At 44.5% G+C, this 16,191-nt stretch overlaps 1 protein-coding gene across 1 annotated transcript in view; it reads left to right on the top strand.

Moving 5' to 3' along the window:
- Positions 1 to 16,191, top strand: part of LOC123998283 (protein FAM171A1-like) — a 44,884-nt gene that overhangs the window by 3,847 nt on the left and 24,846 nt on the right. Inside the window, exons 2-3 of the mRNA XM_046303355.1 lie at positions 9,381 to 9,608; positions 14,020 to 14,112. Coding sequence (XP_046159311.1) covers positions 9,381 to 9,608; positions 14,020 to 14,112 — 321 coding nt within the window. The remainder of the gene's footprint in view (positions 1 to 9,380; positions 9,609 to 14,019; positions 14,113 to 16,191) is intronic.

The following is a 16,191-nucleotide window of genomic DNA, read 5'->3' as shown; positions in this document are numbered from 1 at the left end:
GTGTCAGACGACTGATCAGAATCCTGGTAGATTGTCACAGACCACACTGACGAAGCATCTTCAACCAAGGTAACATTATCTGTCACAGCATCATCCACACTGAATGGAGTTTTGCAATTAGAACTCTCACTTAAGGGGACTTGATACGGTTGTTCCGCCTCACTTCCATCAGCTGGGACTTCACCATCCTCTTGGAGTATCCTTCCAGAAGACTCAGGAAGGCCTGCTACCCAGTGGACAGTCCTAGCGTCACTCCCATCCATTTGGCTGGAACCCGACATCTCAGAGATCACCACTCGATAGAGATCCGAGACCCTCAGGTTCCTCCCACGAAGGCAAAGGCAGAAAGTTGACTGGCATAATCAGGTTCCTATGCACAGTTTTGATGCGTCCAGTGGTAGGGTGTTGGATACGATATGTGTTGAGTGAGCTGTTCTTCGCAACCACTATGTACACCACACTCTCCCAGCGATCAGCCAGTTTCTTCTTGCCCCTTTCCCCCTTGTTAGCAAGTAGAACTCTGTCTCCCTTCGGCACAGAGTGACCCTTAGACCGTTTGTAGACCTCGGCTTGTCTCTCTTGTTGCTTACTGGCATGCTGCTGGGCCAATGTCATGGCCTCTCTCAGATCCTCACCCAGAGACTGGACATATTTATCCACATCTACTGTGTCCCCATCCAACAGCACACTTTCAAACATTACATTTACATTTAAGTCATTTAGCAGACGCTCTTATCCAGAGCGACTTACAAATTGGTGCATTCACCTTATGACATCCAGTGGAATAGTCACTTTACAATAGTGCATCTAAATCTTAAAGGGGGGGGGGGGTGAGAGGGATAGGTATTCCTAGGTATTCCTTAAAGAGGTGGGGTTTCAGGTGTCTCCGGAAGGTGGTGATTGACTCCGCTGTCCTGGCGTCGTGAGGGAGTTTGTTCCACCATTGGGGGGGCCAGAGCAGCGAACAGTTTTGACTGGGCTGAGCGGGAGCTGTGCTTCCTCAGTGGTAGGGAGGCGAGCAGGCCAGAGGTGGATGAATGCAGTGCCCTTGTTTGGGTGTAGGGCCTGATCAGAGCCTGGAGGTACTGAGGTGCCGTTCCCCTCACAGCTCCGTAGGCAAGCACCATGGTCTTGTAGCGGATGCGAGCTTCAACTGGAAGCCAGTGGAGAGAACGGAGGAGCGGGGTGACGTGAGAGAACTTGGGAAGGTTGAACACCAGACGGGCTGCGGCGTTCTGGATGAGTTGAAGGGGTTTAATGGCACAGGCAGGGAGCCCAGCCAACAGCGAGTTGCAGTAATCCAGACGGGAGATGACAAGTGCCTGGATTAGGACCTGCGCCGCTTCCTGTGTGAGGCAGGGTCGTACTCTGCGGATGTTGTAGAGCATGAACCTACAGGAACGGGCCACCGCCTTGATGTTGGTTGAGAACGACAGGGTGTTGTCCAGGATCACGCCAAGGTTCTTAGCGCTCTGGGAGGAGGACACAATGGAGTTGTCAACCGTGATGGCGAGATCATGGAACGGGCAGTCCTTCCCCGGGAGGAAGAGCAGCTCCGTCTTGCCGAGGTTCAGCTTGAGGTGGTGATCCTGAGGAGTAAACTTATGCCCTCGCAGCCAATGGCTGAATTTGTCATGAATGGCCCATTTCATGGCTAGAAATTCCAGCCGGTGAGCAGGATACTTGGATTGTGCATGATTAAGAGACTTACTAGCAAAAACTATTGGCCTGGCTACGGCCTTCCCATCTTGCACTTGGGATAGTACAGCTCCCAAACCACTAGTAGATGCATCAACAGAAAGTAAAAATGGCTGAGAAAAATTTGGATGAGCCAGCAGTGCCTGGTCAACTAGTGCTGCTTTCAAAGCTTCAAAAGTGAGTTTGACATTCGGCAGTCCAGTCCGCAGCAGTGATCCTGCGAGAGGGACCAGGCCTCTTTCTGCCCTTGCCTCTCCTAGGCTTCTTCTGACCTGTAGTCAGCTGAAACAATGGCCTAGCAACCATGGAATATTTCTCAATGTAGTGTTGATAGTATACTAAATGTGCATGTGCAGATCGCACATCTCATCCACATGCACAGCTCCGGTGGTCGGCTTGAGCTGACAGTCGGCAGGTCGCGTCACCAGTTTGTAGCGTGGTTCGTTCTGCGTTGTGTACTTTTAATTAGGACGCTGCCACAACTGGAGGTCTGCTAGTTGAATTATTTTTTTATTTGCCCTGCACACGAAGAGACAACACACATTCTGTTAACCCTTGGCGCGGTCCTAGCTCTCAGGCACCTTGCTAGCCGAAGGTCAGGCAAAAGAGAACAATAAGGGGGTACGGAAATACAGATAACCCGCGCTGGACCAAACCAAAATATACACAACTTTTACAATCACATGTACAGTAAGGCAAAAAAGTATTTAGTCAGCCACCAATTGTGTAAGTTCTCCCACTTAAAAATATGAGAGGCCTGTAATTTTCATCATAGGTAGACTTCAACTATGATAGACTAAATGAAAAAAAAATAATCCAGAATATCACATTGTAGGATTTTAATGAATTTATTTGCAAATTATGGTGGAATATAAGTATTTGGTCACTTACAAACAAGCAAGAGTTCTGGCTCTCACAGACCTGTAACTTCTTCGTTAAGAGGCTCCTCTGTCCTCCACTCGTTACCTGTATTAATGGCACCTGTTTGAACTTGTTATCAGTATAAAAGACACCTATCCACAACCTCAAACAGTCACACTCCAAACTCTACTATGGCCAAGACCAAAGAGCTGTCAAAGGACACCAGAAACAAAATTGTAGACCTGCACCAGGCTGGGAAGACTGAATCTGCAATAGGTAAGCAGCTTGGTTTGAAGAAATCAACTGTGGGAGCAATTATTAGGAAATGGAAGACATACAAGACCACTGATAATCTCCCTCGATCTGGGGCTCCACGCAAGATCTCACCCCGTGGGGTCAACATGATCACAAGAACAGTGAGCGAAAATCCCAGAATTTGGTTTAAATAATGCAAAAACAAAGTGTTGGAGAAGAAAGTAAAAGTGCAATCAATATGTGCCATGTAAAAAAGCTAACGTTTAAGTTTGCAGAACAAGGGGAACAACTACTTCAAGGTCTCAGAGCAACTGACGTCACTGATTGAAACACTATTAGCGCGCACCCCTCTAACTAGCTAGCCATTTCACATCGGTTACACCAGCCTAATCTCGAGAGTTGATATGATTGAAGTTATAAACAGCTCAATGATTGAAGCACAGCGAAGAGCTGCTGGCAAGTGCACGAAAGTGCTGTTTGAATGAATGCTTACGAGCCTGCTGCTGCCTACCATTGCTCAGTCAGACTGCTCTATCAAATATCAAGTCATAGACTTAATTATAACATAGCATAATAATAACACAGAAATACGAGCCTTTGGTCATTAATATGGTCGAATCCCGAAACTAAAATTTCGAAAACAAAATGTTTATTCTTTCAGTGAAATACAGAACCATTCCGTATTGTCATTGAAAATAAGAATGTGTTCTTAACTGACTTGCCTAGTTAAAGATGTTAAAAATAAAAAAAATTGGCCACAATCGTTGTCCAAAAATACAGTTTACCGATTGTTATGAATATTTGAAATCATAAATCGGTCGACCTCTACATACTCATACTTATATTCATACTTTTTTAAGAATATACCTTTAGTATTCCCCGCAAACCCTACCACCCTTCCCCCAATTGGATTAAAGTAATAAACACGTGGGCTTCTACCTTCAGTTTATACATCTTATACACGTTTTACAGAAACAATCTATTTTACAGTAAAGCACTATAAAAGTTTAATCTATTATTTATATGTGTAAAATATTACTGTCCTCAGATTTTTAGTTCATAGATTTTAATGTGTATTACAAAAGGTTTTGTTGTAAAAAGCTATATATCCATTGTTTAGCTGGATTACAATGTTTGTATCCGGTATATTTAACATATGAATTCAAAACATAATGAATTAGCCTGTTAGGTCTAGTCCCAAATGGCACCCTATTCCTGTTGGGAAAATTATGATTAAATGACTGAACAAATCATTTTAAATGGAACTGTAAGTAAACTTATACTCTGTTTTATTATATCTGATTAACAATATGAGTTCATAAGAAGGGATTGTGTGACACGGACAAGGAGTAATTAAAGTTAATGAACACCATTGCAACTAGGAAGAAACAAATGGGTTGTGGATTAAGTAAGCAGATAAGGTAGTTAACCTATGGTTGAACCGATGAAACTGAGCTCTGGGGTGTTTTAGATAAGGCTGTGAGTGCATGTCTAGGTTTTCTGTTAATTAGAACTGTCAGCTAAGTTGTGATCGATAATGTTGATGAGTCAAAAGTTAATTCAGTTATGTTGTGTGACCTGTGAGTGTGTTCATGAGTTGGAATGAACTATTAACCTCACTTTGTCCCGGTCGAGACGTGATTCTGTTAAGCAATGAAATGTCATGTTTTGTATATAAACTGTTGCTCGTGGTAACGTGGCAGCTCGCTCCGAGAATAAATTCTGTTACCTATTATTGAAATGGCTGGTCTCCGTCTATTTTATGCAAACAAGAATCTTACAAATTCTCATAAAATAGATGAAGAGTTTTCAATTAATGAAAACACATTGGCATAATTAAATTACAGTAACAATTCCCATAATAGTGCACTGCTTTTGACCAGAGCTCAGGTCTCATATTATTGTATTCATACATTTTTAAGTGTATGTATGTTTGTGTTGACGTCACAAATGTATCATTTGTACAATTCTTTATTAAAGGTCCAATGCAGCCGTTCTTATCTCTATCTTACTGCTTTCCATTATAATGGTAAAACATTTACAAAAATAGCTTTTGAGCGAAGAGCAATTTCTTAAGCAATAATTGAGCTAGGACTGTGAGTGGGGAAGGAGAAACTGAAAACTAGCCATTAATAACTTTTATTATTGGTCTATTAAGTAATGTACCGCCTGGTGATGTTACCAGGCAGGCCAAAACTCCATTTCACCAAAACAGGCTGACGGTTTTTTTCAAACAGCTCTTACACTAAAATAGCACTATCATATTTTTCACAATATTATTCCAACTTTTAATAGTTTGGGAATGTAATGCAAAACACAGGAAAAGGTTTTGACTGCAGTGGGTCTGATTAAAAAAAAAAAGATTATATATATATTTTGTCACAGACTGTAAAACCTTGCAGTGCTACTTTTTTCTCAGTGAGTGAGGTGGATATATCTTGTTTTAAAACTAAATGTGATCGTTTCATTTTCTAGAGACAAACAATCTAGAGAGAAGAGGTCTATCATGTCTATCCCCACGTCTTTCTACACACACAACCGGGGAAAGCGATGAAGGAAATGGAGTGTACCATAAATAGACCTAATAAGAGCAGAAACGGAGAGAGATGGGGAATCACCCAAATATTAATGAGATGACTCAAAGGATTTATTTTTGTAGAACACAGAACACTGTGGTTTCCTAGTGTGCCAAGGAGGAGTCTGAAAGGTTGTGATGGTACCAAAGAAAGCCCCCTCTCTCCTCTCCTGCAGAGTTGAGGGGATTATTCCCTCTATACTATAATCTCTGCCTAATCATTTACTGTCCTGGAATATTGATCAGGATATTTAAAGAGAGAACTTGGTAGGTTATGTTAGATGTTGTGGTGGATTATCCCTGTCCAATTACATTTTTGTGTGTTTGTGTTGAGCGGGGAGAGAAATCACCAGCAGGGGTTGAACCGGTACACACACCAGTATCTAGGACCAGATCTGACCGTTTAATAACCACTAGCCATGGATACCATAAGCACAACCAGTTGACCTTACAGCTGTAGCCCTCCATCAGAGCCGCTAGTAGCCACAGACAGAGGATGCTACTGTCCTCCTGCCATATTATGGCTCAGTGATGATGTCCAACTCCCTCTACCTCACAGCAGGGTCTGATCAATAACCTCTACACACACTCACACAAACACAATGATACACACTGGCCCTACCTCTCACACCCATACTGTCTGTCTCACACACGCCCTGCTGCTCTGGCTGCTGTTGCTTTGGCTAATTGGTGGTAGATCTCAGCATCAGGTCAGGAAAAACTCTCTTTGATGCCTTTATCCTCCATATGGCAGACAGACTGACCCAGTTACTGAGAGAAAGACTGGTTTAACAGGGCTGCTGAGACACAACATTTCTCTTCCTACATGCGTGTGTGTTTTTGCGATACACTTTTTTCAGAGGGCTGTAGCCTGTTTAAGGATGTCACCAGAGATTTATTGGATCAGAATGTGTGTGTGTGTGTGTGTGTGTGTGTGTGTGTGTGTGTGTGTGTGTGTGTGTGTGTGTGTGTGTGTGTGTGCGTGCGTGCGTGCCCCAGTCTCCCAGGGGAGCTCTTCAGAGTGAGCACAGCTGGTACCCCTAAAGAAGGACGGAACACTGGGACAGGAAGTGATGACCATTTAAATACCTCCCTCTCCCAGACCCGCTATAGTGAAACTTAAAATGTTTGTTGCAACTAGTTAGGTAAGTGATATTTTCGGGCGACCTAGATAGATAATCTGTAGTGGTCCGTCTCCTGTAGTCTGTATCTGTCTGACCCTCTGTGTGTCTGTTACCTGAATAATCATCCAGCCTGGGGAGTTGGGAGTGGAGGGTGAGCATGGTTGGGGTACGGGGTGAGTGTGTGTGTGTCTATTTAAGGCTAAAGGATGTGTATGTACGGTAGGGGGGAGGGGCACACCCTTTCAGCCTTAATTAAGGGCCAATGATCAGACACCACTTCCCTTATCACAGAGACAAGTGTCTGCAACAAGAGGACAGATGAGAGAGGGGGAGTGTTTGTGAGAGGGGAGTGTTTGGTAGGGTTTGTGAGAGGGTGTGTTTGTGTGAGACAGGGTTTGTGAGGGGGGTTGTGAGACAGGGTTTGTGAGTGGGCGGGGGTGTGAGACAGGGTTTGTGAATGGAGGGGGTGTGTGAGACAGGGTTTGTGAGAGGGGGTGTGTGTGGGACAGGGTTTATGACGGGGTGTGTGTGAGAGGGTGTGCATGTATACGACACAGGAGTAAGTAGATGAGGAAGGTGTGTGTTTTGAGTTGATGAAATGAATTGCTCCTCTTGCTGTCGGTGACTACTAGACTGAGCTGCTACTTATTTCAGTGATGAAGTATTGCTAAAGTATCCTTGTTAGCCATTAGCACACATTACTGTTGTTTACATAACCTGCCAGACCAGAAATTTGTTTAGTGTTGGTACCAAGTCACCGTTAAGCTGTTAGCCAAGCTCCTTTTATGAAACAAGCTGAAATGTGTGTGTGTGTGTGTGTGTGTGTGTGTGTGTGTGTGTGTGTGTGTGTGTGTGTGTGTGTGTGTGTGTGTGTGTGTGTGTGTGTGTGTGTGTGTGTGTGTGTGTGTGTGTGTGTGTGTGTGTGTGTGTATATATACTCTGTTTTTAAAGGTCTAGCTCTCTTTTTCTGGTTGTCCTCTCTCTCTGTCTCACTCACTCACACAGTTTGACTCATGCACAGTGCCTTTCACCACAGTGGTGAAGGTTAGCGTTCTGGCCTGGGTAAAGGTGAGTGTTACCTTGCCACGGTTAACTCACGCTCACTGAAACTAAAGTGTTCTAAATACTTGGATTTCTCTTGTGAAACTTGGGGTTTCACCATCTGTCTCCCATTCCAGAATACCCCTGTCTGTGTATGTGCAGTGCGTGCAGCTACCACTTTGTGTAGCGGTTGACAATGATGCTAATGAAAACAGTCTTCTGGTAGATGGAAATGCTTTCTCAAAAAACTTCTCAATGAAATGTTAACTACAAAGTAGCCTAGCTTCCCTTGCAGAATGATATCAGGATTATTTCATCAATCCATTGTGTATTTGTTTTGTAAACTCTACCATCACATGTGGCTACAAAAAAACTTAGGTGCTCACTGGAATTAAAGGTTATCTACACCCAAAAATCCTAATTTCCACCAAAAAAATCCCAGACCTCCGATTTATCTGTTTTTTCTATTTAAAAAGTGCAATTTTGAGAGTGAACCTGATAAAACAGGGGGGAAACGGAAACCTGTAAAAACAAACGGAATTTGGGGAGAAAAAATAAATGTAATCAATCACCCAACTACCAACCTCATCCCCATATTGTTTTTATTTACTTTTCTGCTATTTTCTACTCCAGTATCTCTACTTGCACATCATCATCTGCACATCTGTCACTCCAGTGTTAATTTGCTACATTGTAATTATTTCACCACTATGGCCTATTTATTGCCTTACCTCCTTACTCCATTTGCACACACTGTATATAGATTTTATATTGTGTTATTGACTGTACTTTTGTTTCTCCTATGTGTAACTCCGTTGTTTTTTGTTGCACTGCGTTGCTTTATCTTGGCCAGGTTGCAGTTGTAAATAACTGACATACCTAGTTAAATAAAGTTTACATTATTATAATATATATTTTTTAATTCATCAGATTTTATAGGGCCCTAACAAAGGTCTAGCCTAGATAAGCTTGGCCAGTGTGGGTGTTCCGCTCCGTCCAGTGTAGCTCTGGCACTGCATGAACTGTGTGTGTGTGTGTGTGTGTGTGTGTGTGTGTGTGTGTGTGTGTGTGTGTGTGTGGCCAGCTTTACAATGCTCTGCTATCCAACAGAGTTAATGGTTTAATGGAAGTATGTTATTCAGCAGTTTCCAGGAGATGTGTGCTCAGAGATTTCCTTCCTCAGGCATCAAGAAACAGCAAAAGGGCCCATTGTTTTGACAGAGCCTCGCTATTGGCTGGTAACCAGGAAATATGCTTTTGGCCACTCACTGTGATTGGCTGTTAACTGTGATTGGCTCAGAAAGCTTTTCCTGACTCCTGTATGGACTACTGTGTGTATATATACAGTTGAAGTCGGAAGTTTAAGTGTGAAAGTCACCCAGTAAATACTACTTGAGTAAAAGTATTTGGTTTTAAATACACTTAAGTATCAAAAGTAAAAGTATAAATCCTTTCAAATTCCTTATATTAAGTGAACCAGACGGCACAATTCTCTTCTTTTTTAAATTTAAGGATAGCCAGGGGCACAGTACAACACGCAGACATTATTTACAAATGAAGAATTTCTGTTTATTGAGTCTGCCAGATCAGAGGCAGTAGGGATGACGACAAAGGATGGTCTCTTGATAAGTGTGTGAATTGGACCATTTTCATGTCCTGCTGAGCATTCCAAATGTAATGAGTACTTTTGGGTGTCAGTCAAAATGTGTGGAGTAAAAAGTATGTTATTTTCTTTGGGAATGTAAGTATTCTTTTGAACTTATCTTACTTTACATCACTGATGCTTACTTAGCCGAGTGTGTAACTCTCGCACTCTCTCTGTGTAGAGGTGACTCTGAAGGTTCACCTGAGTGATGCCAGCACCCACCAGCCCCTGGGCGGAGCCACCATCGAGCTCTTCGCCAACCACACCTCTGTAACCACAGAGACCTCTGCTGCCGACGGCAATGCCTACCTGCGTTTTCCCTACCGCCTTGGAACCCTGCTGGTTGTCACAGCAACCAGACAGGGCTATGTGCCAAATTCCGCCCCCTGGAGACCCACCAGACTGCCCGGTAGGTCAAAGTAGTAAAATCTACTGTGTGTGTGCGTGTGTGCGCGTTCACACACACAATCTGAAAGTGGTGTGTGAGGATAATGAGGGTGCCCCATTACAGCTTTATTATAATAAGTGACCACCCCCATTATCCTCACACAAGACTTTCAGATTGTTCACACACACATGCTTATCAGCACTGGACAATTTAGGAGTGACAGAGAGAGGAAAGGAGGAGTGACAGAGAGAGGAAAGGAGGAAAGAGGAGAACTTTCTCTGATTTTTATTCAGTCTTTATTTAGACAGGGAGTCAATGCTGAGACCAGCGTCTCTTTATTTAGACAGGGAGTCAATGCTGAGACCAGCGTCTCTTTATATAGACAGGGAGTCTATGCTGAGACCAAGGTCTCTTTATTTAGACAGGGAGTCAATGCTGAGACCAGCGTCTCTTTATTTAGACAGGGAGTCAATGCTGAGACCAGCGTCTCTTTATTTAGACAGGGAGTCAATGCTGAGACCAGCGTCTCTTTATTTAGACAGGGAGTCAATGCTGAGACCAGCGTCTCTTTATTTAGACAGGGAGTCAATGCTGAGACCAGCGTCTCTTTATTTAGACAGGGAGTCAATGCTGAGACCAGCGTCTCTTTATTTAGACAGGTCTCTTTATTTAGTCAATGCTGAGACCAGCGTCTCTTTATTTAGACAGGGAGTCAATGCTGAGACCAGCGTCTCTTTATTTAGACAGGAGTCAATGCTGAGACCAGCGTCTCTTTATTTAGACAGGGAGTCAATGCTGAGACCAGCGTCTCTTTATTTAGACAGGGAGTCAATGCTGAGACCAGCGTCTCTTTATTTAGACAGGGAGTCAATGCTGAGACCAGCGTCTCTTTATTTAGACAGGGAGTCAATGCTGAGACCAAGGTCTCTTTATTTAGACAGGGAGTCAATGCTGAGACCAGCGTCTCTTTATTTAGACAGGGAGTCAATGCTGAGACCAGCGTCTCTTTATTTAGACAGGAGTCAATGCTGAGACCAGCGTCTCTTTATTTAGACAGGAGTCAATGCTGAGACCAAGGTCTCTTTATTTAGACAGGGAGTCAATGCTGAGACCAGCGTCTCTTTATTTAGAGACAATGCTGAGACCAGCGTCTCTTTATTTAGACAGGGAGTCAATGCTGAGACCAAGAGACCAGCGTCTCTTTATTTAGACAGGAGTCAATGCTGAGACCAAGGTCTCTTTATTTAGACAGGGAGTCAATGCTGAGACCAGCGTCTCTTTATTTAGACAGGGAGTCAATGCTGAGACCAAGGTCTCTTTATTTAGACAGGGAGTCAATGCTGAGACCAGCGTCTCTTTATTTAGACAGGGAGTCAATGCTGAGACCAAGGTCTCTTTATTTAGACAGGGAGTCAATGCTGAGACCAAGGTCTCTTTATTTAGACAGGGAGTCAATGCTGAGACCAGCGTCTCTTTATTTAGACAGGGAGTCAATGCTGAGACCAGCGTCTCTTTATTTAGACAGGGAGTCAATGCTGAGACCAAGGTCTCTTTATTTAGACAGGGAGTCAATGCTGAGACCAGCGTCTCTTTATTTAGACAGGGAGTCAATGCTGAGACCAGCGTCTCTTTATTTAGACAGGGAGTCAATGCTGAGACCAGCGTCTCTTTATTTAGACAGGGAGTCAATGCTGAGACCAGCGTCTCTTTATTTAGACAGGGAGTCAATGCTGAGACCAGCGTCTCTTTATATAGACAGGGAGTCAATGCTGAGACCAAGGTCTCTCTATTTATTTATTTATTTATTTTTATTTAACCTTTATTTAACCAGGAAGGGCTCATTGAGATTAAAACCCCTTTTTCAAGAGTGCCCTGGCCAAGATAGGCAGCACCAAGTCATTACAAATAAATTACAGACAGACAACATGAAAAACTACAAGTAAATCTAGTAAAAACCATTGAATTCACAAGAGTATAAAACAGCAAATTAAAAACACAGGTCAGGGAATCAGCCTCAAAATCTTTCATCAGTGATTCAAAAACACCAATCGGGACAAGTTCTTCCAGTTTGAAAGTAGTTTGTAAGGTGTTCCAAGACGATGGTGCAGAGTACATAAGAGCCCTTTCACCAAATTCAGTTCGGACATTTGGAACAGTTAGCAGGATAAAGTCCAGCGAACGAAGAGAGTACCCACCACATTTCTGAACAATAAAAATGCCCAAATAAAAAGGTAGTAAACCCAAAATGGCTTTGTAAATAAAAGTATACCAGTGACTGAGCCTACGAGTGACTAGAGAAGACCAGCCAACCCTGGTATACAAAGTGCAGTGGTGTGTAAGGGTTTTGCATTTTAAAATAAATCTCAAAGTGCCATGGTAAAGAGTGTCAATTGATCTCAAACACTGAGCGGAAGCATTCATATAGAAAGTATCCCCATAGTCTATTAAAGGCATAAATGTAGCTGATACTAGCCTCCTTCTGGCTTCAAAAGAAAAACAGGCCTTATTCCTAAAATAAAATAAGGCCTGTTTTTCTTTTGAAGCCAGAAGGAGGCTAGTTAGACAGGGAGTCAAGGTCTCTCTTCCAGGTGAGCCCTGCATAGCACCACAATACACATCAAAATACAATAAACACATTAAACTACACATTCATATACACAATAAAATACACATTATTATACACAACAATACACGAAAAGCAAAACACAATCATAAAAAACAGACACATTCTTCTGTAAAAAGGTCCCTTATCTTGTTAGGGCAGTGGTCCCGTGGTGGGAACATATATCAGCGGAAATTTCAAGTGCGCCACGTATAGTTTTTGATAAAACTCAAACTTTCATTAAAATGCACATACAATATACTGAATTAAAGCTACACTCGTTGTGAGCATAGTTACGGAATCAGATTTGTAAAATGCTTTTCGGCGAAAGCATGAGAAGCTATTATCTGATAGCATGTAACACCCCAAAAGACCCGCAGGGGACGTAAACAAAATAATTAGCATAGTCGGCACTACACAAACCGCACAATAAAATATAAAACATTCATTACCTTTGACCATCTTCTTTGTTGGCACTCCTAGATGTCCCATAATCACTATTGGGTCTTTTTTTCGATTAAATCGGTCCATATATAGCCAAGATATCGATCTATGAAGACTGTGTGATAAACGGAAAAAAATAGCGTTTCATAACGTAACGTAATTTTTTTAAATTAAAAAAGTCGACGATAAACTTTCACAAAACACTTGGGAATACTTTTGTAATACAACTTTAGGTATTAGTACACGTTAATAAGCGATAAAATTCATCAGGAGGCGATGTAAATTCTATAGGTGTCCGTCTGGAAAAAATGTCCGGATATTTCTCAACCAAAACATCAGGTCGGAGACCGGAGGGAATCGATTCCCTTGATTCGGTTTGACCAAGAATCAAAGCCGAAGCAAATGACAAGACTCTATACATCGTGTGGAAGCTGTAGGTACTGCAACCCCGGCCTTGTTTAATTCGGTTCTTCTTTAACAATTCCTGGAAGTGGCGCATGGATATTTATTTCCATTTTCAGTGATCAGATTTTCTTGCACTTTTCGATGAAACACACGTTCTGTTATAGTCACAGCAGTGATTTAACCAGTTTTATAAACGTCTGAGTGTTTTCTATCCACACATACTAATCATATGCATATACTATATTCCTGGCATGAGCAGCAGGGCGCTGAAATGTTGCGTGATTTTTAACAAAAAGCTGCGAAAAGCTGCTTAGATTCTCGACATCCCTAACAATTCCTCCCATTTTAAAGTGTATTGTAGATCATTCCACACGTACGGTGCAAGGAAATGAAAGGCTGATTTACCTAACTCTCTAGACACCAAAGGAGTCTCCACAGTTAACCAACCCTGTGAACAGGTTTAAGAACTTGTCATTTTAAGTCTTAATAGTGATGTTAGCTAAGGTAAGTCGGGAGTTTATGGAGCAGGGCTTTGTAAACAAAAAGACTGTAGTGATTCTACAGAACCTTTTGGTGAAGAATACAGTGTTGAGTAATTAAACTGTCTCCTGTGATAAAACGAAGGGCGCTATGAAAAACACCATCCAAGGCTTTAATAGTAGAGGCAGATCACAGAGAATGGAAAAGGGAAAGCTAGAGATTTAAACTAATCAAGTAAGATCTTCAAAAAAATGTTTTTCTACAAACCACAATGATAGAAAAAAAAGAAACCACTAGGTTTAGAATGAAGTTTAGAGGAACACAAAATTCAAAAGTTGACATTTTATTAGTGAGAATAAAAATGAGCCACAGGGTGGGTTATTGTGATGAATAAATGAGTGACTGTGGTGGGTCCCATGTGGCTCAGTTGGTAGAGCATGGTGCTTGCAACGCCCAAGCGTCTGCTGAAATGTCAAAATGACTGAAATGTGTGTGTTCCAGTGTTTTCCTCTCTCAGTCTGGAGCTGCTACCAGAGAGAGCTGCCACTCTGATGGTGTATGAAGACTTGATACACATTAACTCTGGATCCCAAGGTGAGAGAGAGAGAGTACTTAGACACTGTCCCTGGCCCAGTGACCTCACACACATTAATAATGAAATATGTCCACCCCTTTAAAACATCTCTCTAATGAAAGACCCGCGCGCACACACACGCACGCACGCACGCACGCACAGGCAGCATGTGTCCTCTGTTCCTCTGTCAATCAGTCAGGAGCAATTACATTAGATAATATTTAAATTAGATGTGATCTTATAACATGTATCTTTGTCTGCCGTGTGTCTGATCAGTGTGCTTGTTTTGCTATGTGTGTGTCTGTGTTCGTCTTCAATAAATACTATCTGCTCTTCTCCTGCTCTGCCATCCTCTCTGAGTGAGGTTCTGCTGCTGCTACTCCTTTAAATCTTGCTGACTGAGCTGTGTGTGTCCGTCCTCCAGGAGGGCAGGATAATTATGCTATGGTCTGGTGCATACAGTGGCCCTCATCCACACACAGTGTGTTATATCAGGATATTTTGAACCTGGAAGCCCAGGGAGTGAGAAACCTTGTCATGCAGCAGGAGGAGAGAGAATGAAAAGAGAAAGGGGAAGAGAGGGAGTGGGGAGAAGGGGGTGGGGAAAAGGGGAAGAGAGGGGGTGGGGAAAAGGGGGAAGAGAGGGGTGGGGAAAAGGGGGAAGAGAGGGGTGGGGAAGAGAGGGGTATGGAAAAGGGGGAAGAGAGGGGTGGGGAAAAGGGGGAAGAGGGGGTGGGGAAAAGGGGGAAGAGGGGGTGGGGAAAAGGGGGAAGAGGGGGTGGGGAAAAGGGGGAAGAGGGGGTGGGGAAAAGGGGGAAGAGAGGGGGTGGGGAAAAGGGGGAAGAGAGGGGTGGGGAAGAGGGGTATGGAAAAGGGGGAAGAGAGGGGTGGGGAAAAGGGGAAGAGAGGGAGTGGGGAAAAGGGGGAAGAGGGGGTGGGGAAAAGGGGGAAGAGGGGGGTGGGGAAAAGGGGGAAGAGGGGGTGGGGGAAGAGGGGGTGGGGAAGAAGAGGGGGAAGAGGGGGGTGGGGAAGGGGTATGGAGGGGGGTGGGGAAAAGGGGGAAGAGGGGGGGGGGGGAAAAGGGGGAAGAGGGGGGGGTGGGGAAAAGGGGGAAGAGGGGGGTGGGGAAAAGGGGGAAGAGGGGGGTGGGGAAAAGGGGGAAGAAAGGGGGGTGGGGAAAAGGGGGAAGAGGGGGGTGGGGAAAAGGGGGAAGAGGGGGGTGGGGAAAAGGGGGAAGAGGGGGTGGGGAAAAGGGGGAAGAGAGGGGTGGGGAAAAGGGGGAAGAGGGGGGGAAAAGGGGAAGAGAGGGGTATGGAAAAGGGGAAGAGAGGGGTGGGGAAAAGGGGAAGAAAGGGGTGGGGAAAAGGGGGAAGAGGGGGTGGGGAAAAGGGGGAAGAGGGGGTGGGGGAAAAGGGGGAAGAGGGGGGGGTGGGGGTGGGGGAAGAGAGGGGGTGGGGAAAAGGGGGAAGAAAGGGGGTGGGGAAAAGGGGGAAGAGGGGGGTGGGGAAAAGGGGGAAGAGGGGGGTGGGGAAAAGGGGGAAGAGGGGGGTGGGGAAAAGGGGGAAGAGGGGGGTGGGGAAAAGGGGGAAGAGGGGGGTGGGGAAAAGGGGGAAGAGAGGGAGTGGGGAGAAGGGGGAAGAGAGGGGTGGGGAAGAGAGGGGTATGGAAAAGGGGGAAGAGAGGGGGGTGGGGAAAAGGGGGAAGAAAGGGGTGGGGAAAAGGGGGAAGAGAGGGGTGGGGAAAAGGGGGAAGAGAGGGAGTGGGGAGAAGGGGGAAGAGAGGGGGTGGGGAAGAGAGGGGTATGGAAAAGGGGGAAGAGAGGGGTGGGAAAAAGGGGGAAGAGAGGGGTGGGGAAAAGGGGGAAGAGAGGGAGTGGGGAGAAGGGGGAAGAGAGGGGTGGGGAAGAGAGGGGTATGGAAAAGGGGAAGAGAGGGGGTGGGGAGAAGGGGGAAGAGGGGGTGGGGAAAAGGGAGAAGAGAGGGGGTGGGGAAAAGGGGGAAGAGAGGGGTGGGGAAGAGAGGGGTATGGAAAAGGGGGAAGAGTGGGGGTGGGGAGAAGGGGGAAGAGGGGGTGGGGAAAAGGGAGAAGAGAGGGGTGGG

Source organism: Oncorhynchus gorbuscha, linkage group LG15 (assembly GCF_021184085.1).
Source record: "Oncorhynchus gorbuscha isolate QuinsamMale2020 ecotype Even-year linkage group LG15, OgorEven_v1.0, whole genome shotgun sequence".
NCBI lineage: Eukaryota > Metazoa > Chordata > Actinopteri > Salmoniformes > Salmonidae > Oncorhynchus > Oncorhynchus gorbuscha.
Note: the sequence above shows the minus strand (reverse complement) of the source record. Positions and strands in the feature narration are given on the sequence as shown.